At 42.0% G+C, this 24698-nt stretch overlaps 2 protein-coding genes across 5 annotated transcripts in view; one reads left to right on the forward strand and one right to left on the reverse strand.

Annotated features, from left to right (window-relative positions):
* LOC100556467 (transcription initiation factor TFIID subunit 9) lies at window positions 1-6627 on the forward strand. Of its 2 annotated transcripts, XM_062958040.1 has the most exons (8): window positions 97-143; window positions 346-506; window positions 915-996; window positions 2298-2434; window positions 3370-3504; window positions 3785-3866; window positions 4138-4251; window positions 4716-6627. In XM_062958040.1, exons 2-8 carry the CDS (start codon window positions 420-422, stop codon window positions 4880-4882), a joined length of 804 nt encoding a protein of 267 aa, XP_062814110.1. In that variant the 5' UTR covers window positions 97-143; window positions 346-419; the 3' UTR covers window positions 4883-6627. The 2 variants fall into 2 exon arrangements, with proteins under 2 accessions (XP_003226717.2, XP_062814110.1); XM_003226669.4 differs by lacking the exon at window positions 346-506 and having other exon boundaries at window positions 1-143.
* LOC100556272 (chromosome-associated kinesin KIF4) overlaps window positions 6101-24698 on the reverse strand; it is a 26497-nt gene continuing 7899 nt past the window's right edge. The window contains exons 15-31 of one of the 3 annotated variants that reach the window (XM_008119570.3): window positions 24340-24525; window positions 23891-23994; window positions 23632-23776; window positions 21892-22002; window positions 20925-21008; window positions 19747-19860; window positions 18849-19004; window positions 17573-17658; window positions 17040-17169; window positions 16102-16272; window positions 14363-14470; window positions 13213-13290; window positions 13017-13118; window positions 11364-11507; window positions 10360-10479; window positions 8533-8646; window positions 6101-7814 (exon numbers count right to left, since the gene is read on the reverse strand). In XM_008119570.3, the coding sequence (XP_008117777.2) occupies window positions 7626-7814; window positions 8533-8646; window positions 10360-10479; window positions 11364-11507; window positions 13017-13118; window positions 13213-13290; window positions 14363-14470; window positions 16102-16272; window positions 17040-17169; window positions 17573-17658; window positions 18849-19004; window positions 19747-19860; window positions 20925-21008; window positions 21892-22002; window positions 23632-23776; window positions 23891-23994; window positions 24340-24525 (2142 nt within the window). In that variant the 3' untranslated portion in view covers window positions 6101-7625. The remainder of the gene's footprint in view (window positions 7815-8532; window positions 8647-10359; window positions 10480-11363; window positions 11508-13016; window positions 13119-13212; window positions 13291-14362; window positions 14471-16101; window positions 16273-17039; window positions 17170-17572; window positions 17659-18848; window positions 19005-19746; window positions 19861-20924; window positions 21009-21891; window positions 22003-23631; window positions 23777-23890; window positions 23995-24339; window positions 24526-24698) is intronic. The other 2 variants (XM_008119571.3, XM_008119572.3) reach the window with 2 other exon arrangements.

Consider the following 24698-nt stretch of genomic DNA (forward strand, 5'->3'; position numbering starts at 1 on the left):
ATCTTTGCGCATGCTCAATTATTCTTCCTGTTTTGCGGGCTACTGACTACGCATGCCCAGTGTGCTGCAGCGGTTCTTCAACGATGGCGGCGATGGAGGCGAGCAAGATGGCATCTCCTAAGAGCGCGCCGAAAGATGCTCAGGTAAGACCGGAAGAAAGAGGACGCCGAGCAAAGACAAAGGTCCTACAGCTGTTTGGCCCGTTTGGCGTGCCGTAGCTGCTTCCCAGGGAATGTATTTTGGGGTGGAAGAGGATTGTAGAGTTTTATTTAACCCTAAAGCCTGCTCAGTTAGCTTCTCATGTATCCCAATAATTCGACTGAGCTATTTATTTGTGTTATCAAGGCCAGCTAACACCTCCCAACAAAGGATTCCCCCAGACAGGAAGCAGCCAAGCTTTGAAGCTGCAAGACCATTCAATGCTAATCAAGGTGGCCATTTGCAACATTCACACTTACCTCCAACAAAGAAGAGTCCTTTCTCCCACCCTGGACATTATTCCACAGGTATATAAACCCCACTTTCCTCGTTTCCAATAGACCTCACAACCTCTTAGGATACCAGCCCTAGATGTGACCGAAACGTCAGGAGAGAATGCTTCTGGAACATGGCCACACAGCCCGGAATACTCACAGCAGCCCATTTTTTCCATTGCTTTTAAATTTAAATATCAAATACTGGCAAAGGAAAGTCTATTCAAATATCTCTTAAACACATTGCAAATAATAATAATAATCATCATCATCATCATCATTCTGGAATCCAAAAAATTCCAAAATTGTCCCCATAGGTATCTGTGATAGTGATTCCTTTATTTTCTGATGGTTCAATGTACACAAACTTTTCTCCGTTAGCAAAATAATTGAAATTCTATGTTGTAGCCATACAAACATTTTCTGTCTTGGAATGAACAGGTGATGGCCCAGATCCTGAAAGATATGGGGATTACGGAGTATGAGCCACGGGTTATAAACCAGATGCTGGAGTTTGCATACAGTAAGTTAACACATTACTTTTTTTCCTGATTTTTGCATTTGTGTGTCCGTCGCTTTCTCTCTCCAACTCCCCATTGCAGGTTTGGATGCATAATGGCAAATATAAAAACAATTTTCTCTTAAAAGGGAGGGATATCAGGATGCTGAGGATGACTCCTTTTTAATTGTCTCTCTTAATTATGGCCTAATATGTGCTGTATGTTTTAATATATGATATATGTTGAATGTAGTGTACATTATTTATAATGCATGTTTTAACTGGATTGGCTGTTTAATGCTATATTAGTTTTAGGCCCATGTATTTGTAGACTTATATAGAGTTGGAAGGGCACTCTTAAAGGCCATCCAATCCAACCCCATTCTGCCATGAAGGAACACACATTGAAAGCCTTCCTGACAAGATGGCCATCCAACCTTTGTTTTAAAACTTTTAGAGAAAAAGACTCCAATGGACTCCCAGGCAGTGTATTCCACTGTCCAACAGTTCTCACCATCAGGAAGTTACTCCTAATTTTAGGTGGAATCCATCACTCTGTGTTGCAATCTGGGACAGCAGAAAACTAGCTTGCTTTGTCTTTAATATGATTTCCTTTCAGATATTTACACATGGCTATCATGTTCAATCTTAACCTTTCCTTTTCCAGGCAAAACCTATCCAGCTTCTTAAACCACTCCTCAAAGGGATTCATAGTTTCCAAAGTGTTGAGTATTTTGGTCACCCACCTCTGGACACATACTAGCTGGTCAATATCCTTCTTGAATGTCTTGACCCAGAACTGGACACAAACTTATTCCAGGTGATGTCTGACTAAAGCAGAATAGAGTGGGACCATGATTTTTCTCAATATCAACACTATACTCCTATTGATGCAGCCTAGAATCACATTGAAATAAACAAAAACAAAAAAAGCATTAGATCCCACCTGAACATTAGATAAACTTAGTCACTGTGAAAGCTGTTCAACAGTGGAACTCTCTGCCCCGGACTGTGGTGGAGGCTCCTTCTTTGGAGGCTTTTAAGCAGAGGCTGGATGGCCATCTATCGGCGGAGCTTTGAATGTGCTTTTCCTGCTTCTTGGCAGAGGGTTGGACTGGACTGGAGGGTTGGACTCTTCCAACTCTATGATTCTAGGATTCTATGAAGAGCATGAGGATCAAATTCCCCTTCCATGGAGTTACCCACCTACTCTTGTGCTAAACTGTGCACCTCATACAGCTAAAACCTTGTCAAATGAATCCTTCCTTTTGTGGAGATCAACATACTCACCCTATTAATTTCTTTTGCGTTTTGTTTCCTCAAAGGGTATGTGACAACCATCTTAGAAGATGCCAAGATTTATTCCAGTCATGCCAAGAAGTCCAGTGTGGATGCAGATGATGTCCGGTTGGCCATCCAGTGCCGGACAGACCAGTCCTTCACCTCTCCTCCTCCACGAGATGTACGTTTAGACCTTTCTGAACAATATTATTTTCTTGAATTTGGAAACACTTTTTTGGGGGGACAACAAGGCCGGAAACCCTCAGCCAGTGTCTCTGATTTGTAGGCCATTAATTGTAGCATCAGATAGTTCAGAAATTGAGAATAACAATCTTCCCAAGAGTGCCAGCTGGTGTTTTGTGTATTGCACTACAACTCTGGAGACCAGGGTTCGAATCCTTGCTTAAACATGGAAATCCACTGGGTGACTTTGGGCAAGTCACACTCTCTCAGCCTCAAAGGCAAGCCTGCTCTGAAGACTAAAACCCTGTGATAGGGCTGCCATAAGTTTATTTATTTACTACATTTATACCCTGCCCTTCTCACCCCGAAGGGGACTCAGAGCAGCTTACAAATAATATTTACGGTACATACAGTGTATTATATCACTATCACAGTACAACACTAGCACTATATACCAGCATATTTTACCACACCAATATACTGCAATAAGTTGGAAATGACTTCAAGGCACACAATACTAACTACAACTTTTACAAGCTTTGGTTATTATGGAGGAAAGGGAAATTTTTATTGGGATTAGTAGAGGATGCTTTATGAAAATAGCTCTGTATAGAGCAGGCACAGTCAAACTTCAACCTTCCTCCAGGTGTTTTGAACTCCAAAACACCTGGAGGAAGGCCGAAGTTTGACCATGCCTGGTATAGAGGCTTGTGAACAGAAAAGCTCCTGCCCTTAGTAGTTTAACAATCCAGCATCCTGCTCAATTTCCTTTTAATTAGATTTGGGGGGATATGGTAAAATAAATGCAGTAGCTCAAGAAAGAGGAAAAACAGAGCATGTTAATGCTCAGGCTTATTGTTGGGTAGGGATTTGGAAGAAAGCCTTGTTAATTTGTCAGTTCTTTTTCTTCTTCCTCTTCTTTGGGGAAAACAGTTTTTGCTGGATATCGCAAGACAGAAAAACCAAACGCCTTTGCCACTGATTAAACCGTACTCTGGGCCAAGGTTGCCCCCAGACCGATACTGCTTGACAGCACCAAATTACAGGCTGAGATCCTTACAGAAAAAGGTAAGAAGTCTGTCCAGAAGGTACTCTTTAATCAAAGAAATTGTCGGGTTAATTTGCCCAGAGTCTACAGCCTACTGGCCGTTAAGAAATTGTTCAAGTTAAAATCCAAAATACTTGGAGGGCCGAAGTTTGCCCATGCCTGATCTATATTGTGTTGTACCAGTTAATGAGAATGATAATGGTAATAATAATGGTAATGATACTGTTGATACTACTGCTACTAATAAATGGTATACATAATATTAATTGGATATATTTTTGGAACATTCTTTCTCCCCAGGTCTCTTCCTCTGCTGGAAGGATAACTGTGCCACGACTCAGTGTTGGAGCTGTGACCAGCCGCCCCAGTACACCCACTTTAGGCAAGTTAGCACATTTTGCTCCAGTTATATTTGGGTTTGTGCCTGAGATGTCCCTTAGTAATAGCAGCCACTTCCAGATCTTCCCACCGAGGCTGAGGTGGGGATTCTGGGGCCTGTAGTCTGGCAGTTTCCCCTAGGGCTGTCTCTAGTGCCATATTCACTATTCCTTTTTATCATGGGTTCTGATAAAAAGTGCTTGTGCATTCCTTCCTTTTGCTTTGCTTCTTGGGATTTTGATAAAACTTTTTCTCAATAATGATGTGAATTTCAGGAACGCCTTCAGCGCAAGCTATGTCAGTTTCTGCAAAAGTTGGGACCCCCGTCTCCCTGACAGGCCAGAGGTTCACCGTGCAGATCCCCACATCTCAAACATCAGTAAAATCAGGTAAGTATAAATTAAAACTGCGTGGCGTCCATCCATTGAGTAATTTCGAAAAGGAAAAAGCATTTAAAAATGTCAATCGGCAATAACAGCAGCAGTTTTAGCAGCTCTTAAGCTTCTTGAGCACAGCAGAAGAGCTTCAGCAGTTACAGAAGCGGGCATGAACAAACTTGGACCCTCCAGGTGTTTTGGGTTTCAGTTCCCACAATTCCTAACAGCCTACTGGGAGTTGAAGTCCAAAACACCTGGAGGGCCGAAGTTGGCCCATGCCTGGAATAGAGAAACATAGAGGATAATTGAGAAAGGGCTTTTCCATGCCAACTAACTCATCTGCTTTATCTATTTTCTTGATGAGGACTATAAACTTGTGCAGGATGTGGATGAGTTCCAAAATGTATCTACCCAAATTAGAACCGCTATTGATTTCTAGGAAGATTAATTATATAAAACCTTCCCCCCCCCCCCAGCAACGCCCACCACTCCGACGGTCCAGAATGTGCTGATCAACCCATCCCTGATTGGATCCAAAAACATCCTCATCACCACCAACATGGTCTCGTCGCAGGGTGTGTCTGGCGAGTCAAACGCGTTGAAAAGGAAACATGAGGATGAGGACGATTACGACAACTTGTGAGAGGCATACAGAGAGGGCTGTTCTGCATCCCTCAGACCACATTTTAATTTTTTTGCTTTGGACTGCGTGGGCAAGAAGCCTTTTTGCTGGCAAGGAGCCACTCTTTTTAAGGCCATGTTGGCATTTGGGAATTGCAGGAGGCCTCAGTTTACTGGGTAATCCTACCCATCACTGGAAGGAAGGAAATAAGCTTAACGGAACTCAGCTCTGAAAGATCTGTGCCATTTTGCTTTTGGGCCAGAAGCGAATCATTGAAGCCGCCCTCAAAGGAAAATAAAGGGAGGGAAAGGACAGGTTCAAATTCCTTTCTTTCTTGCAAGCTGCCTGTTTTTGAGGCCAAAAAAAAACTAAACCTAAACCCTGCTTTTCATTGTTCTTAGTCAGAACCCTATGAAACTGCTGGATGTGGAGAAGTGTTTGTATTTGCCTTTAGTGGGGTTATAAATTGTGGTTTTGCTCATATATATCTTAAGTTTAATTTCCTCATTTTCAGTATTTATTCTCTTTATTAAAAAATAGTTCTATTCTGATTACTTGCTTCCCCCCCCCCCAAAATGTTTGCATCATGGGAAGAAGAGATTAAATAGAATCTGTAACTTGAAAGTGTTATGTAAAGAGTAGGTTGCAAGGTTTGGGGGAAAATGGTTTTTGGACTTCACTTCCCATAATCCCTCAGTCCTCTGGGCCATTTCTCGGTGTGCATCCCCACTTTCTCGGTAGCCCTATGGCAAATGATTTGCCCTGTGGAGAAATTATATGCAGGCACAGGTCATGAACAGGATGCAAAGCAATTGAGTTCAGCAACCTTTGGAGAACCTTTTTCCATATCTATGTAAATGGCAGGTTTGACTTTCACGGATTTTATTATGAGCAGGTTTGGTTAAAATGTTTCCCCTAGGAATCTCTTGATACTTCAGTGCATCTCTACAATCAGCTTCCATTAGGAGTTCATCAAAGAGTCATGCTGGAGGATTTAGGACTCATCTAAACTGCTATATAATGCAGCTTGAACTGGATTATATGGTCAGTGTATTGTAGACTCATATATTGCAAATTGAACTGATCTGAATTATATCAGTCTACACTGCCATATAATCTAGTTCAAGGCCGTTAACCATCATTCTGAAACTGGATTATATGGCAGTGTAGATGGGGGCTTCCCATTGACTGTAGAGAACTGACTATCCATTTCCCAAATAAAGACACAGTTAAGCTATATTTGCTACCAAAACATTAGTTTATTTGCATATCAGAAATTAGCTATTAATTACAAAAAAACAATCAAAGGTTGACATCTGTTTAGACTGATGCCTTAAGAAAAACAATTTTATTACAATAATATCCGACACTGCACATGAAAGTATCTTTTTCAGAGTAGAACACTGAATTAAGGAGGGTTTTTCCATCGCTGAGGTGCTGCATGACTAAGAACTTGAGAAATGGTGTCAGCCATAGGAGGAAGTGGGACAAACCCTTTAGAAACTGAAACCAGACAGGGCTGTCTACATAAATAGGAAAATTTAACAAACAGTAGAATGACAGAATCATTTAAAGAGTTATGTTATGCATTACAACTACATTGCAACCCTACTATGTACAAATCAAAGGAAGCAAAGTTATGAAGCTGTATTGGTTCATACCAAGAGTTTGGAGTTCAGTGTATATTTGAAAGCAAAAAGAGTCATATGGTACCTTGAATCCAAATAAAAAGATGGTTTTTAAAGCGGCCCAAGATCTGGGCAGGATGCAGATGTAAGTGTGGCTTGTGTATGTGATGAGTGTTCTTTTTTTATCCTTTGCACCGGTTCAGTATCAAGCCTTTGAGATTTAGGCTGATGCTGTTTACCAGTGGAGTTGGGGCAAAGTGGGGTACAGGGAGATGCAATTACTCTTTGGTTTGAGGAATAAGTGCATTCTTGTTTGTTTCCCCCTCTGAGCCAAGGCCAGCTGGTGCTTCCTCACCTAAACTACCTTGGAGGAAGATGGAACTATGGAATTAATGTTACATGGCTCCGATTTTTGATACCAAGAGGTTAACATATCTTGCCATGTGTTTGGAAAGGGAAACTATTAAAAAACATTAAACCTGAGATTCCATTCGTGGGAGAAAGCAGACAGGTGGCAATTTTGTTACAGTGCCTGACAACAGCATCCAGTGTATTGGTAAAGTGTTAACAAATGACAGCGACAATTTGGTTCAAATAATCTAAGGCATAAGTAAAGCCAGATGATATTCCATAACCCCTTGGCAACCAGTATGCCAAAAGGTGCAACAGAAATGCTGTAGACCAATATTGGCAAAGACTCAAGCTCCAAAAAGTCTTGAGCAGGATTCCTGACTCAAATGTACCATTTCCTCCCATCCCTTTGCATACAGTACTTGAAAAAAAGTACTGCATGTAAAGGCCCAAGAGAAACTTTGCCTCCATAATGTTTACAGGAAAAGAAGTACAAAGTCACATTCGATCATTCAGTTTTTCAGAAAAGGACTAGTTCTAGATCACATTACATATTCTAAGGCCGTTTCTAGGAAAATTTCATCTTATTCTTTCCATAAACTCAGCCTGCTGGAATGTATGTTCGTGAAAAACAACCAAAAAAGTAAAAACGTGTATTTCACCTGCTGTAAATTCTATTGACTCAAGAAAAAAATGTACATGCTATAAAACTAACAAAAGACTGGTCCTGCCTTGAGTACAGGATCGAGCCAATTCTAGGATGAAGGGTCCTCTCTTCCTTCGGCTCAGAAGTCCTCCTTGATCGGGGTGCAGCCGGAGAACCACCGGCTGGTGCTGCTCAGAGCCCGCGTCCGCTTCCTCTTTACCAACGGCACTGGATTCCCACCAGCGTTTAAGTCACTTGGGTAGTGGAAGACGGAGGTGCCATTTGCCTCCGACTCTTTGGGCTCTTCCTCAGGAGTTTCTTCCAATGCCTGGGTTACGGAAAGGAGGAGAGATTTGTCAGATAATGTATTTCATCACATACCATATTTACTCAAGTCTTAAGGCACCATTGAATCTAATGTGCAACTCAATTTTTGAAATCTTGAAACCAAAAAAAGTATTTGCTGCTGAATGTAATGCACAGCAGCAAGAAAAAGTGCACTCTTTATGCTATGTGTTTAGAATTCTTTCTTTAAAAACAAAAGTATTAGAACACCAAAGCTTCCAAGCAACGAAAAAGAAAACTTTGGGAGGCATCTAAGCTGTAGAATGACTTCATTTTAATTGTCCTGGCTCAATGCTATGGAATCCTGGGGGCTAAAGTTTTACAAGGTCCCTTGCATAGAATGGGATGCCTCGCCAATCTACAAATCTCAGAAACACTGAACCGTGATCATTAAATTGACTGCCCCTCAAAGAGGAGCTCCAGATGCTCGGGCTGTGGCGCAGCTGGTTAGTAGACAGCTGCAATAAATCACTACTGATGAGTTCGAAGCCAGCCCACATCGGAGCGCCTGACCATTAAAAATAGCCCAGCTCATTGTTTATTTATTTTATTTTATTACAACATTTATATCCCGCCCTTCTCACCCAACAGGCATACATTATTGGAATTCTTCCACTTCTCTCCCCAATAAGACCTCAATAACACCTCAAAGAACAATCAGAATCTTCTCGGTGTCATCCATGACTCTGCGATCTACCTACCTTCCTGTTGGGAGTGACCTCTGGGGGCGCAAAGAAAGTGTCCCCTGCTGCCACCAGCGTGGGGTCTTCCAGGTCCTTGGCATCTCCTGTTGGCCCCTCCATGAGTGTCCCCTCCTGAGCGGGAAAACAGAAAGACGTATGGGAACTTGGGAGTGTGCTCTTTCTATTCATTATCTCTTCAAATGAAGAATTCTATCCTCTTTCTTGGGTGGTAATTTCCCGGCAAAAAGAAAAAAAAAACATTCAGAAAGGTAAAGCATCAGCAACAGCAGTAGCAACAGTTTAGCAGATCAAAAGCTTGTAGTGTCCACAGTAGAGCGATTGAGCTAAAGCAATCCAGGAGCACAACCAAGCTTTAAAAGTTATGAACAACATATCCAGATAGAGAAGTCAGCAGTGCATAGCTAGCTAACAAACTCACAGCAGACGTCTCCCCATACTCACAGAAGAACCAAACAAAATGAAAGACTTAGGGCTTGTTGCATGCTCAGAAAAAGAGGTGTATCCCTGAGAACTATAAGTCTAACCAACAAGGTGACAGCAGGAGAGAAGAGAATGACAGGCAGACAGAGAGATCAACTGGGAAAGGGCTTTTATCCTGCTAACCAACTCAACTATCTAAGCCCTTGATGAGGACTACAAGCTTGTGCAGGATGTGGTTAAGTCCCAACCCTCTGACTGGCCACCCCATTGGCGCCCAGAGTTGCTCCGTGGTTTCCATGGCTGAGCAAGTATTAAAAGCAAGCACTCTAATCATTATACGCTTTCTATACCAAATCTAATGATAATTCTAATAAGGACTTCAAAACGGCTGCCCAGTGGCTGAAGCGACACGCTGCATGTTCCCAAACAAAGCAAAAATCTCATCCCAATCATCGTGATTTGGAGCTGCAGAGCTTCCAGGTAGAGCGTCTTTTTAGAAGTGAAGAAGCATCAACACTTGTCTAGAGAACAATTCAGGACAGAGGGAATCCTGTGGTGCAGGCCTGCTCTCAATGAAAAGGTCTCTATAGTCACTTCCCTCTTTTTCCCAAAAGCCTTTAGTGTGTTTTAAGACCCATTTGTTTAAGAAGGGAGACTCATGAAGCCTCTCTCTTGCAAACATGAGAGCATTAGAGACTCTCCTAACAAAGTTAGCAAACTCTCTTGTGTCTGTGTACTCTTTTTTATACAAGGTGTACACCTGCAACAACAGAAGTAATTTTTTACTCCCCTTTACTCTACTTACAAGAGCATCCCATATTATTTTCTCAACTGTTTCCTTCTATAAAATCATGCAGAGCACTGGCTACACTGCACTTTAGTCCACTGCTTCTTAAAACTCTGGATCCCGACCCCAAATGGGCCCCCTTTAGCTCAATGCTGGGATCCTGAAGTATTTTCTGAATGCCACCTGGTGGCTATTTTAGATATTTACATGAATTTGTTGTGCAGTGTTGATAGTTCCTGAAAATAAGACCTGGTGCATCTTTTGGAGCAAAAATAAGACTCACTCATATTTTCTGGGAAATACAGTATATACCTGGGGTCACGTAAAAATTTCTCAGGCCAAAAGAGGTCCCCAGTGGGAAAGTTTAAGTCTGCTATAGGTAAAGGTAAAGGTTTCCCCTGACGTTAAGTCCAGTCATGTCTGACTCTGGGGGTTGGTGCTCATCTCCATTTCTAAGCCGAAGAGCCGGCGTTGTCCGTAGACACTTCCAAGGTCATGTAGCTGGCATGACTGCATGGAGCACCGTTACCTTTGCTATAGATCCCAAATATTCCTACAGGCAGGACAGGTGAATCCTCCCCCCCAAAGAGGTAGGCCGCAATAGCATCGCCACACACCAAGATAAAGTTGTCTCGGTTCCGGCACTCCTCGGCCTCACAGCGACAGTCCTCAGAACAGGTCACTTTTTGCTTCCGGCAGCCACACTTCCTGTTTCTGCAACGGCCTTTGCAGCAGCACTAAGAGAGGAGAGCAAAGGAGGCGTGTTGGCCCCAAGACCAGTGCACCTCCCCAGAATAAAGTCAGAAGTCCCTAAGCGGTTGAGTATTTCCCCCCCGGATGCTGCGCAAGGAGGTATTTTGTACCCCTTTGCCAGGCCTTTCCTCCAGTTGCACAACAGAACACAGATCCTCTCCTTCCCTGGTCGGAACAATCAACAGATTGGTCATGAAATGGTCTCTGGGTACCATCCAGATGCCACTGGATGGGAAAAAGCAGCCTTTGCCCTTCTGGACCACAGTGTACATAAATACACAGTGGACTTCTATCTACGTTTCCCATATCAACCGGAAAAAAGAATGGATTGTGCCACAGAATGATGTAGATCCAACTAACTGGCACAGAATGCGGTAAGACACTGAAACCCAACGGATGGAATAAAATATGAAATGAAATAAAAGCAATGATGCTGGTATCTAAAGGGGGCTGCATTCTGTAGGAAAGGCAAAGGCTAATCTGAGTTTTAGGCAAACCGAACCACAGAATTTCCTTACTCTTTCCACAGGGAAAGCAAGATCTTGAAATGAACTCAAGTCCCTTCTTCAGTCTCTGCATCAGTTTTGCTACTGTGCCATCTAATTTGGAGTTTTACAACAAAAAAAGGGGAGAGGACTAACTAGCAGAAATGGTTTCGACAAGGGCGGGTGAGTAGCATTCAAGGCACAGCCATGTCCGCAAAACTGCCTTGATTCTATTTTTGAGGATTCTTTTTTTCCAACTGCAACTCCTAGAATTCCCAACTAGCAAAGGGGGGGAGGGGAATCTGGGAATGGCTTCTGACCTAATTCCAGGGGTAGGGAAAAGCTTACAAAACAACCACTTTCTTCCTGCATCAGAGTCATACCCCCAAAGCAGTCTTCTTGGCAAGTTTGGCTGGGACCCACTCATCATCTTCAGTGTCTCCTCCCAAATCCTCCGAATTGGATGTTGAGTCTTCCTCTGGCATCGCAAATGTAGACCTTGCGGTAGTTCGCCTGCGGGGCTTGGGCTGATCCAAACAAAATACATGAAAAAATGTATCTTCATGCAAACTACAAAACATTTTAAAAGTCCACGAAACTGGGCAGGATGAATGTATTCCAAGACTATTGGCTTGGTCCAGGAAATTGGAATGTTTTGGGAGAGAGACGTGAAGGGAGAACCTAGCTGAAAATGTTCATAGTAAGAATCAAGCTGAACCTTGCTGAACAGTGCAAAGCTTTCCTAAATAAGTTATGTAATTTGTGATCAGGGATGACATTTTAAAATAGGGATGGGGATGTGTAGTCTTCCTGATGTAGTACTGCAAGTTCCATCAACCTTTAGTAGCGTAATTATTGCTACAATATCCTGTCCTTTGCATGCCCTATGAGGATCAGCTTGAAGGTATGTTTAGCTTGCAGAAGGGAAGGTTGAGAAGGAACATGATAGCCATGTTTAAATATTTTGAAAAACTGTCATAAGGAAGAGGGAGAAGGCCTTGTTTTCTGCTGCTCTGGAGACTAGGATGCAGAACAATGGGCTCAAATTACAGAAAAAGAGATTCCACCGGAACATTAGGAAGAACTTCCTGACCGTAAAAGCTATTCAGCAGTGGAACTCTCTGCCTTGGGAGTGTAAAGGAGGCTTTTAAACAGTCGTTAGGTGGCCATCAGTCGAGAGTGCTTTGATTATGCTTTTTCTGCATGGCAGAAGGAGGTTGGACTGGATGGCCCATGTGGTCTCTCCCTACTCTATGATATTGGGGCCCAGTAACACACACAAAAGCCAGTGTGGTTTAGTGGTTTGGGTGCTGGACTAGGATTCTAAGAACAGAGTTTGAATTCGCACTCAACCGTGAAAACACAGCAGGTGACTGGGCAAGAAGTCACACTCTCTCAGTCTCAGAGGAAAACTCCTCTGAACAGTCTGGCCAAGAAAACCCTGTGTCAGTTCTTCCTGCTATAAATCAGAAACGCCTTGAAGGTACAGTAGTCTCTCACTTATCCAACGTTCTGAATTATCCAACGCAGTCTGCCTCCCATCTGGATCCACAGCTGTTTTTCTAAGCAGCAAGGACTGAACTTTTTATGGATTTAACTTCTGACAATGTTGTTACTGTAAGTTCATCTTATGCAATTCTGTCTTTATTTGTAGTCCATGTTTTCAATACACTGCGATGTTTTTGGTGCTAAATTCGTAAATACAGTTATTACTACATAATGTTACCATGTACTGAACTGTTTTTTTTCTGTCGATTTGTTGTCAAACATGATGTTTTGGTGCTTAATTTGTAAAATAACGTAATTTGACATGTAATAGGCTTTTCCTTGATCCCTCATATTATTCAACATTTTCGCTTATCCAATGTTCTGCCGGCCTGTTTATGTTGGATAAGCAAGACTCTACTGAACACAATAGCAGATACACACATACATATATAACATTCATATATATATGAATGAGTTAAAAGTAAGACACCCTAAGTGAACAAGAGGGAAGGGCCTACTATGTGCTCCAGCCCACAATGAATACACACCTTGGGTGGGATGAAGTCGAAGGGGGAGTCCGGTTCATCTGCCAGAGCGGGATGCATGCTCCGGATCTTCTGCCCACTGGCCACTTGAAGCAGCAGCAGTTTCTGTTGGGAAGGCAGACGCAGGAATGAGCCTCGGTGGCCAGGAAGGACCAAGGCCATTTCTCTTGACCGCAAGAGCACCACCCTCTGACCATACCTGTTTGGCAACATCAAGCTCTTCAGAGAGCGCTTGGTTCTTCTCAAAGACTTCTCTCATCCTTGACAGTTCTTGATTCTATACACAGAAGAGTGGTCTAACATTATTAAGGAGTTTTTTTCAGAAGAAAATGCCCAACAAGGGCAGATTACACATCACTTTGAAAGATTGAACTGGGTGGGTTCCTAAAATTGCAGGGTCTTTTGTTCAAGCACCAATATTCCTTTGATTTTATTGGTTTCCAAGATTGCTAGGTTCTAGACCACTAAAGGCACTGGGTCGATTTGATTTGTAGGGGGACTGTTTTGGAAGAAAAGCCATGAAAATGTGGAATAATTGAGGTTGTTGTATGTTTTCTGGGCTGCCTGGCCATGTTCCAGAAGTATTTTCTCCTGATGTTTCACCCATATCTATGGTAGGCATCCTCAGAGGTTGTGAGGTACCTCACAACCTCTGAGGATGCCTGCCATAGATATGGGCGAATGTCAGGAGAGAATACTTCTGGAACATGGCCAGACAGCCCAGAAAACATACAACTCTGTGATCCCGGCCATAAAAGCCTTTGACAACACATGTGGAATAATTGATTTTTCATAATATTTCCCCCTGCAATTTATTTCCTTGGAAAATGAGAACAAAATATTAAGGAGCATCTTTTTTTAGAATTATGGGTAAAACGTTTCAGACAAGGCATTCATATATTTACTCTCCCAAAATGGTTTCTAAAAGTAATGTCACTTTTGGATCATGATGAATTCCTGATCTTAGCTTCCTTTTCACAGTTCTTCTTATGAGGAGAACATTATGACAGCTTCAGATTCTGTAGAACTAGGAATAACCTATCTTTTTATTCTGCTAATTCAGGTTCCCTCTCTCCGCTTCTTCCAGAGGGCATTTTTTGTTTGTTTTGGATACCCTTAAAAACTAGTAAAATGCACAGTGTTCCATGTAATTCTGGTGTTCTTTACCATTCAGGTCTATGCAATTTCCATCATAACAAAAAAGTTAAAATGCTACACAATCAATTCAATTGGCACAATGAACCTCCTTTCCTCGGCATATGCCCTCCTTGGGTCTAAATAGCAAATGGGGCCACTTCCATGGCTCCATCTTAAGGAGAGCAAGAGGTGCCACACCGAGCTGCTTTTACCTGGAATTGGAGCTGTTTGAGGAGCTGCTTCTCTGGTTCTGAAATGGAAATCTCCAGCCGTTTCTCTGTTTCTTCTTTATGGTTGATCTGGCTGAGCAGGTACAGCACCTGGAGAATGGGCAGGCAGGTGGGGCAAAAGAGAAAACAGACAGAATTGGAAAACTTTGGATATAGAGGGAAGTTCTATTTGTCGGCAACACTGCAGACCTTTCGCCCACAACATTGCATTTCTCTTCATCCTCTGCATAGTTGGCTGGGTTCTTTTTAGCAACATCAACAAAGGGAAGATGGAGAAAGAAGCTATGAAAAGGAGATTCACTGTCAGAGGCCTTGAGAACTACTGAACCATGCCATATACCCATTATCTGTCTAAACACATCTCCCTCTATGAGCCTACAACAGCTTTAAGATCAGTTGGGGAGACCCTGCTCTCTGTCCCAACCTCTTTGTAAGTGCGACTGGTTGGGACGAGACACCCAGAGAGACCCTCGGTTGTGAAACTCGCTCCCCAGTGACATCAGGAAAGCCCCATCCTTCCTGATTTGTAGAAAAAAACTTAAGACCTGGCTTTTTATGCAATCGTTTGGTGAACAGGAAACTACGGAATGAGATTCTAACAGCTTGAATAATGGACTATGGATTTTGGAAAACAATTTGGCCATGAGATCATGACTCGGCATTTTATATGGTTTTAACCTGTTAATTGATTTATATGTGTTTTAATTGCTTATACAGTAGAGTCTCACTTATCCAACTTTTGCTTATCCAATGTTCTGGATTATCCAACACATTTTTGTAGTCAATGTTTTCAATATAACGTGATATTTTGGTGCTAATTTTGTAAATACAGTAATTACAACATAACATTACTGCGTATTGAACTACTTTTTCTGTCAAATTTGTTATATAACATGATGTTTTGGTGCTTAATTTTTAAAATCATAACCTATTTTGATGTTTAATAGGCTTTTTCTTAATCTCTCCTTATTATCCAACATATTCGCTTATCCAACGTTCTGCCGGCCTGTTTATGTTGGATAAGTGAGACTCTACTGTATATATAGATTGTTTACATTTTGTTTACTTGTGCGGAATTGAATTTTTATCAGATCTGTAAACCGCCTTGAGTCCCCTCCGGGGTTGTGAAAGGCTGGATAAAAATGAAGGGACTGTCAGATGTTCTGCTTGCTTTTGGGGTCATGGTTAGTACAGCAGATTAAATCGCCAGCTACAGAAAATCTTGCCAACCGAAAGGTCAGCAGTTCAAGCCACAAGTCGGGATGAGCTCCCGCCATCAGCCCCAGCTTCTGCTTACCTAGCAGTTCAAAAACAGCAATGTAAGTAGATAAATAGGTACCACTTTGGTGGGGAGGTAAAAAGGCGCCCTGAAGACATGCCAGCAATTTGATCAGGAAGGCATTAATGAACAAGATTCTTGGCATGGAAAAATGGAACAACAGCACCTCCCCATGGCAGAGTCAAGCACAACCTCCAGATGCTGGAGATGAAAAAAGAGGGACGCCTTGCCTCTGTCTATGTACTGTCTGTCTTTGTTGTTAATTGTATAACAGCATTGAATGTTTGTTGTATATGTATTCTGTAATCCACTCTGAGTCTCCTTGGGGAAATAGAGGGGAATATAAATAAAGTATTGTAAGAATAGTAATAATAATAATATCAATGATGGGAAAAGCTAAACAGTTTTTAAAATTACCTCCATTTATGATAGCAGCCCATACCTTCTCTTGGTGCTCCTGCTCCATCTTGACTAGCTGGCTTTCGTACTCTGCTTCCATTTCGGTGGCTACTTTCTGTTTCTCTGCCAGCATTTTGTGCAGGTTGGCGCATGAGGTTTTGCTCTGCTGGAGGCGGTTCTCCAGTTTGCTATACTCTACTTTGGAGGAGGTAAGCTTTGGAAATAGGGGAAAGGTGATATATTAAAATAACTTCCTCTGAATAATTTGCATCCACATAAGGTTTCCAATGAAAGGTATTGGGCTGGGGAATATAACTTTGTCAAGATCTCCCAAAGGGTTTCCATAAATGTTCTGAATATGCCTGTTCTATCCTCCCTCACAACAGAAAACTTAACACAATATCTCTCTTATACATGCAATATGTTTACCATTTTCACTGTTATATAAATGCAATAACCTCCATCCAAGTTCAGATCATCACACATTCCTCATCTTCACCCCATCCTTCCTTGGATGTGTCAGCTTGCATTTGAGAATGCCTAGTCCTTAGTTATACTGTCTCGAGGTTCCCTAATATTATTTGACTCCCTGCATTTCATCCAATACCCAGCCCTATCACATGCTATTTGCAAGATCCCATGTCCAGCCCTTTTTATAGCCTGGTCAGGCCCATTGTACTACTGGCAATTGGTTTGTTGAGTATTGTTTTGATTGAGCTTTTGCTGCTGTTTTATATTCTGCTATTGTATCTAATTGTGTTTTATTTTGATTGTTATATTTATCATGCTCTTATTTTAATTGTTTTTGCTTTAATTGATTGTTTGTATTGTCTTTAGTGTTTTGTGGGTATTTTGCACCATATGTAAGCCACTTTGAGTCTCTTCATGGTGGCGGGTATAAAAATAAAGGTATTATTATTATTATTATTATTATTATTATTATTATTATTATTATTCCTCTCTGTTGCCAGTTAATCTTACCTCGCCAATCAGGTACTTGATCGCACAATTGGCTTCTGGGAGGGTGTGGATGCTCCCCCAGCGATGCTTGGTGCGGTCTCCTGCGTCGGCATCCAGCAGTTTCTGTTGGAGATCAGCAATTTGGGCACTCCTTTGGAGGAAGTGAAGAATGTAAGTGCTAGGAATGCAGGTCATCAATACAGCTAACACCCAACTTATTTAATGGGCTATAGCCCAATCCTTTTCTTTGGGGAGTTCGGATTTACTACGGAAGAAAATGATAAGGACCTCTGCCCCAACCAGGCAAAGCTAAAAACTTGAATTCCCCCAGCCCATCTAAGATGCCTGCTGCATGGTTTAAACCAGGCATTGGCAAACTCCGATCCTCCAGATGTTTTGGACTTCAACACCTTCAATTCCTAACAGCCTATTGGCTGTTAGAAAATGTGGAAATTGAAATCCAAAACACCCGTAGAACTGAAGTTTGCCCATGCTTGTCTTATGGTATCCCAGCCTGTGTATCTGCACATCTGGAAATTAAAGCAACCCTGTACCTGAGCTCCATCTCTGTTTCCAGGCTCTGAATTTGGTTGGCGAGGGAATAGTTCATATCTGCATCATTGCGCGAGAAGGTGCGCCTCTGGGAGGAAAGGGGTGAGAAAAGATACCAGGTTAATAGTAACCTCTTAAATCCAGTAGTAGGGGAAATGTTGGATGAATGTCACACGCAACACGTCAACCCCCTTTTTATGGCCCTTTGAGGCACCCTCATTTTAAAAAGAGGTCATTCTTGGCCCTCAAATCATGAAATAGAACATAGTGAACTTGATCTCTCCAAACAGGAAAATTGTAATTTTGCTCTTTCGATCGCCATGCCATTGACAAAAAAGTGAATGAAAATGAAAACTTCCAGTTTTGGTTCAACTCACTGGAATGGATGGGGTCCAAGCGGCCCCTGTCCCACCGCAGCTGCATATCTGTCTTAAACAAAGGAGACTATTGAAATTAGTCTCTAGCAAAGACAAGACTTTAGATATAAAAAACCTCTTATTTTTAAAAATTCTAATATACCCTTATAATGTTAATATACATATGCCTAACGTAGTTTTAGCATTCTTCTTACATCTGCTTGTACCATTGTTTTGACACTCAACATATGCCATTATTTCCCCAAGGAATGTGCTGTGTGAAAATAAAATGAAGGAAACACTATGGGATGAATAAAATGAAATGCAAAATCAAATTCACAATGAGATATGGCAACCAACATGGGACCGAGCACTGAAACCCTTTTGGCTGAAATGATTATGAAGTATGAGTTCAATAGATCTAAGCAGTTCAAAAGTGGGCTTACACAGGGCTTTGAACATTTTGTGAAAGTCCCAAGAGGACAGCCCCTCTGAGAAATCTAATGTGAGAGTGAGATGAAAGCGAATGTGTATTGGAAGAGGATAAAATGGATGCTGGTGCTGGTATCTGATGGCAAGAAGTGTTTGGCTTAAGCCTCATGCCCTGACTATAGGTATCCTTAACTTTTCCTGTTTGAGAAGAAGTAGATTTTCTATGAGGCCAGTGCAGAAAAATCTTCCAAGGTTTAAATAACTGGATGTCTCCTTGGCCTGCGACAGGAGTTAACCCATTCCTGGATGGCTCCCTCTCTGCCAGCTGAAAAAGCGACACCGATTCCAGTAAGCACTGGCTTCAGGAAAGAGGAGGAATCTCCCATCATAGGACATCCTTCACAAAGCATGGGAAGTCCAGCCCTAGAAAAATAAAGAGCCTCATTCTCCTCATGGTTCATTATTGTGTAAACCAGCAACTAATCCTCACCTTGTTTTTTGCGGGAAGGTTCTCCCCTGCCTCCTGCTTTTCTTTAAGTGATGTGATTTCCTTGGCCAAATTTTTACGGTCTTCTAGAAGGTCGTTGAGGTGGCGCTGAGCTTCTTCAATACTAACAAGGACCTCAATTTCATTCGCAAGATCGTTCTGGATAAGAAAGAAATCAGGTACAACCAAGGCCTATGGTAAGGTAGGGACACATACCTTGTGTTCTAATGCAGAGGAAAGAAAACATCCCACAAAGGTCTGCACCCAGAGCTGCCCAATCCTCCACCTGGCCTCATTTTACACCCAAAAGTTCTTAAAATGAACATGGAATTGTTTGTAATGTGGTGTTCACCGAGATACAAACTAGGGTATATATCAACATAAGATATATCATTTTAAAGGTAACGGTAGAGGTTTCCCCTGATGTTAAGTCCAGTCATGTCTGACTCTGGGGGTTGGTGCTCATCTCCATTTCTGAGCCGAAGAGCCGGAGTTGTCCATAGACACCTCCAAGTCATGTCGCCACTGGCATGACTTCATGGAGCACCGTTACCTTCCCACTGGTACCTATTGATCAAATTTCCATGTTTTCGAACTGCTAGGTTGACAGAAGCTGGAGGTAACAGCGGGTGCTCACTCCGCTCCCCGGATTCGAACCTGCGACCTTTCAGTCTGCAAATTCAGCAGCTCAGCATTTAACACACTGCACCACAGGGGGCTCCTAAAATATCATTTTAGGCCTCTTTTTTTTAAATGAACATGAAGGCTTCATTAAAAAGTATTTTGAATGAACCAGCTAAGCCTCATCTTCCCCTTCTGCTTTTGCTCCCCTTTCTGAACAAGTCAGCTATATAAGTATCTATTTGTTATCAATGGGAGCAATTGAGTCACTAAGCCTCACCTTCACACGGGCAGCAAGTCCCTCGACTCCGCGGTTCGAGGTCTCTTTCCGTTTGCTGGCAGCTTCTTGCTGTTTCTGCAGAGCAATCTTCAAGCGTTTGTTAGCAGTGGCTGCCTAGAGAGGGACAGAGGCAAGAATCAGAATCAGTCATGGGTTGAAATCCCTCCCTAAACCATGCAGCGATTATGTTGGGACCACTTACTTTGCCTTGCCTCAAAGCATTTTGAAGAGGATTGAAAAAAAGGGAGCTAGAAGGAATTTATCTATTTACATCATTTATATCCCACCCTTCTCGCCCCGAAGGAGACTCAGAGCCTTTCAAAATAGGCAGCAATTCAAAGCCAAAACATTAAAACCCGAAAACATTAAACACAATTTAAAACAAAAGAAAGGAGCTTCTCAGAATAGTTCCTTGATATTATTAACTCCTCAAAATAGTTTTCTATAACAATATTAACTGGATGCTAGGTTTAAGTTCCCTTCAAATCTGCAGCGCAATACATAAAGATTATTCCCAAAGTTCTAACAAAGTCCTCAAATTCATATGGCTTTTGTTTTGCACTTATTGTGAGTATGCTCACAGATGTCTTGAAGACAACCCATAAGAGGTACATTCACCACATTCCTACCTGTTTTGCTTCTATCTTAAAAAAATAGGAATATGTTGAGCAATGCAGCAAAACATTGCATTTTTGTAATGATATCCCTTTAGAGCAGGTATGGGCAAACCTGGACCATCCAGGTGTTTTGGACTCCAACTCCCACCATTCCTAACAGCCTCAGGCCCCTTCCTTTTGCCCCTCAGCCGCTTAAGCGGTTGAGGGGCAAAAGGAAAGGGCCTGAGGCTGTTAGGAATGCTGGGAGTTGGAGTCCAAAACACCTGCAGGACCCAAGTTTGCCCATGCCTGCTTTAGAGACTGGTATTCCAGATGAATGCAACAGCGATGGGAGCCTATGTAGCTTTCCTGGTCTTATACAACTGCAACTGCCAGTAGCCCCTACCAGTATGTCCAAAGTGAGGATCCAACATAATCTGGAAGGTTCTCCTTTGCATCCTTAAGTAGTCCTGATTTTATCATCTACTTCCCACCTCAGCCTGTGAAAAACTTAAAGATCATTTTTAGATAATGAGGGTTTGGGAGGGGGAAAGGAGAGAAAGGTGTTTCTGGCTCCCTCACCTCTTCTGCCTTCCGCCTGAGAACACTGGCTTGCTTCTGGAAGTCCTGCTCCATTTTGACCAATTCATACTGCCGCTTACGATCCTGTAAACGAGACAAGCATTACAGACAAGAGTTTGTCCCTTCCAACTTTGGCTGTCAACAAGCAAGTTATAACATGGAGCGCCTATATGCGATGCACTTTCACAAACGAGAAATAAAATGCAGATTACTGCAACTCTGATGAGCAAATAGGAAATGCTTGGAAATCAAAACCTTCTGAAATCTCAATTGAAGTACAGTAGAGTCTTTGCTTATCCAATGTTCTGGATTATCCAACGAAGTCTGCCACCCGCTTAGATACACAGCTCTTTCTCTAGGCAGCAAGGACTGAACTTTTACGGATTTAATTTTTGACAATGTTGTTACTGTAAGTTCATTTAATGCAATTCTATCTTTATTTGTAGTCAATGTTTTTGTAGTCAATGTTTTCAATACATTGCGATGTTTTGTTGCTAAATTCGTAAATACAGTTAATAACGTTACCGTGTACTGAACGGCTTTTTCTGTCGATATGTTGTAAAACATGATGTTTTGGTGCTTAATTTGTAAAGTCATAAGGTAATTTGACGTTTAATAGGGTTTTCCTTAATCCCTCCTTATTATCCAACATTTTCACTTATCCAACATTCTGCCGACCCGTTGGATAAGTGAGACTACTGTAGTAATAAAGATGACAATTCGTGTTCAAACCAAACTCAAACACAATATAGATTTCCTGTATCATTTCTTATGCAATTAAACAAAAAGAAAACAGCTGACAAAAGCAGAGGTAAGACAAGGCTCCATCTCCTGTGAGAGTGTTTCCCCAAACTTAACTGAGGACATTTCTTTTGCAAAACTTCTCTTTACAGGGAGTGGGCTACTGATGAGTATGGATTGATGAATAGGCCAGTTCCTTTCCAAGGACAATGTTTTTACAACTCACCCGCTCCTTCAGCTGGATAACTTCCCTATCCTTCTGCTGCTTCCACTGTCTGAATTTTTCACCATCTTCTTTCATCTGCCGGATGAGCTGAACACGCTGGACTTTCATTGTCTAGAAGAGAAGTAAAAGCTGGGGGGTCAGTGAACATCAAACAATGGGAACAAACACTGAAATGTTCCATGTCTTCAAGGTTTTACTGATGAAAATGCAACCCATGTGCCAGGGCAACAATGCTCTTCTAATAGCTAACCCAGTTAAACAAGTCTTCAAAGGTACAAGGACAGCAAAGGGTGTCCTACTGCTAATAATCCTGTACATCACCTTGTCCTGTTTCCTAGAGCAGGACTTCATAAACTGTGAGTTTAAACTAACACCAAATGGGGCCTCCTTAGCTCAGTGGTTCTCAACCTGTGGGTCCCCAGATGTTTAGTCCTTCAATTCCCAGAAATCCTAACAGCTGGTGAACTGGCTGGGATTTCTGGGAGTTGGTAAGTCAAAACACCTGGGGACCCACAGGGTGAGAACCACTGCCTTAACTCAATGTTGTCTCACAAAAAATAGCAACAATAAAATTATTATAATAGTTAACCCGCCTTTTCTCTCTAAAGAGACTAAAATCGGCTTACAACAAAACCAATACAATGCAATTTAAAACCTAAAATATACAAATATCAAAATAGAATTAAATATTAATGGTATTAGAACTGAATAGTTAAAACCCTGATTAAAAACCTATTCATAGCTAAAACCACAGCATCCCGACTTGCTTAAAAACCTCCTTTAAGTCTGCCTAAATAAGTAAAAATAAATGTTTTGTGGTGACATTTGCACGAATCCGTTGTGCAGGGCTTACACTGGATTCTGCAGAAGATGCTTCAGCTGTACTTCATGAAAAGGAAAATCTGTCTGCACATTAAGCCTTGCATATGCTGGTTTATTATCAGAAAATTTTGATATATTTAATGTTCCTATATATATTCTGGGTCACGTAATAAAATTTTCAGGCCAAATGGAGTCGCAAGTGGAAATGTTTAAGAAGCTCTATCCTAGAGAACAAGGTAAGGAGATGAAACCTCCCGAGTACCAGCAGTCTATCACAATGTTTTTATGTGATCTGGAGCTAAGCAGGACCAAGATACTGGGCAGAGATTGGGGTCCAAGTTGATTTCAATATTGGCCCTGCCTTCTGGCTGTCGGGTAATTCAAAAAAGTGTAAAATAGTAAAGCAGCAGCAGCAGCAGCTTTAGCAGATCAGAAGCTGCTTGAACTAGCAGGAGACGAATGAGCTTTATCAATTACAGGAACAAAGCCAAGCTTTAAAACTTAATTGAATGAACTACATTTCTATATGGGAAAGTTAGGGCCTAACTATCTAGCTATTTCTCTGGAGACATCGTCTCTCTCCATGCTCACAGAAGAACAGCAAAATGGAAGGCTCAAGAAGCTTGCCATGCAGTCTGGAAACTTTGAATAAAAAGAGTCATGTCCCTGAGAAGTATCAGCCTAATGAACAAAAGAGAAAGACAAAGAGGGCACTGGAGGTAGAGCTTTCCCTGTCAGCTAACTCAGACGCCTATCTCCTTGTTGAGGTCTTGTGCAGGATGTAGCTAATGATCTACACTGGCTCCCATACCAGACTCTCCTCCTCCACTGGAAGAATAAAAAAAATCAATCCATTTTATAAAGCTCTTCACACACCCCTTGATATTTTTCACATTGATACTCTGGATCATTACGTACCCGGATCTCTTGGTTTAGTTTGCGCACTGTCTGCTCACTGGATTCTTTCATCTTCAGGAGCTTTGACTGGTCTTTCAGTTTCTTCTTCAGATCTGTCATTTCTCCTTCCAGGTCCTGAAGTCGCCTTCGACGCTGCTCGCTCAGCCTGAAAGGGCAGCATACCTTTGTGAGAAGCCTCAGAGTTGTTCCCAGCCAAGCCTTTATTTCCCTTCCTAACAATCCACCCCCCACCACCCTCCACAGAATGTGTGCCTCTTACTTTGCTTGGTTGGCATCCTTTTTGGACACGTGAAGTGCCATGATCAGCTCTTCTTTCTCCTTCTGCAGTTTGGAAACTTCTTCTTCCAAATTCTTAATGTTGCTCTTGATAAAACGATTTTAAAACATAAATAAATCTTGAAAAAAAATCCATACTAATGCAAGTATTACAAAGTGTGTGTGTGAATATATATATATACACGCACACATGCCCGCACTATACTCAGAACTACACAGTTGACTTCAGCCATGAATCACAGTCCCCAAACAATGTTTGTATTGGCACCAAATGGGCTTCTAGAGAGAGATCAACAAACTAGGAATCACAATGGAGAAGGATGTCCCCTTCATTTTCATGATAAAGAGTTGCTCCTGCTGGTAAGACACAGAAAATGGCCTCTCCAGCTATGTATACTTATGACAAATGCTCTTTGTGATGGCAGCTCTTACCTGGTATTGGCTCTGTATGGGCTCCAGCTGGCTGTCATTCTGAGAGATCTTCCTCGCCAAGGCCTCCTTCAGAGCCAGGGCTTTATTGAGCTCCAGCAGCTCTTTCGACATCTGAGCCTGGTGAAGGGCATGCTGGGTCGCATACTCATCAGAGGATCGTTGGGCTTCCAGATCAGCTTCTGAAACCTGGAAGAGGACAGGCAAAAGCTAAGTCCGTGAAGGCTAGAAGTGGACAGAGGTATCACATTGGCCCATAAAAAAATTGACCCAGTTGGAGGGGAGTGCCATTTTGGGATATACATTTTTTAAACTTAAGCATGAATATATATACACACACATATACTAGGACATGAACTCAA

Source organism: Anolis carolinensis, chromosome 6 (assembly GCF_035594765.1).
Source record: "Anolis carolinensis isolate JA03-04 chromosome 6, rAnoCar3.1.pri, whole genome shotgun sequence".
Classification (NCBI taxonomy): domain Eukaryota; kingdom Metazoa; phylum Chordata; class Lepidosauria; order Squamata; family Dactyloidae; genus Anolis; species Anolis carolinensis.

Bases quoted from the DNA above. Each gene is read 5' to 3' on its own strand.
- LOC100556467 (XM_062958040.1), top strand. From the start codon at position 420: ATGCTAATCAAGGTGGCCATTTGCAACATTCACACTTACCTCCAACAA. The intron at 997-2,297 runs GTAAGTTAACAC...GTTTCCTCAAAG, and splicing joins GATGCTGGAGTTTGCATACA to GGTATGTGACAACCATCTTA. The intron at 2,435-3,369 runs GTACGTTTAGAC...TGGGGAAAACAG, and splicing joins CCTCTCCTCCTCCACGAGAT to TTTTTGCTGGATATCGCAAG.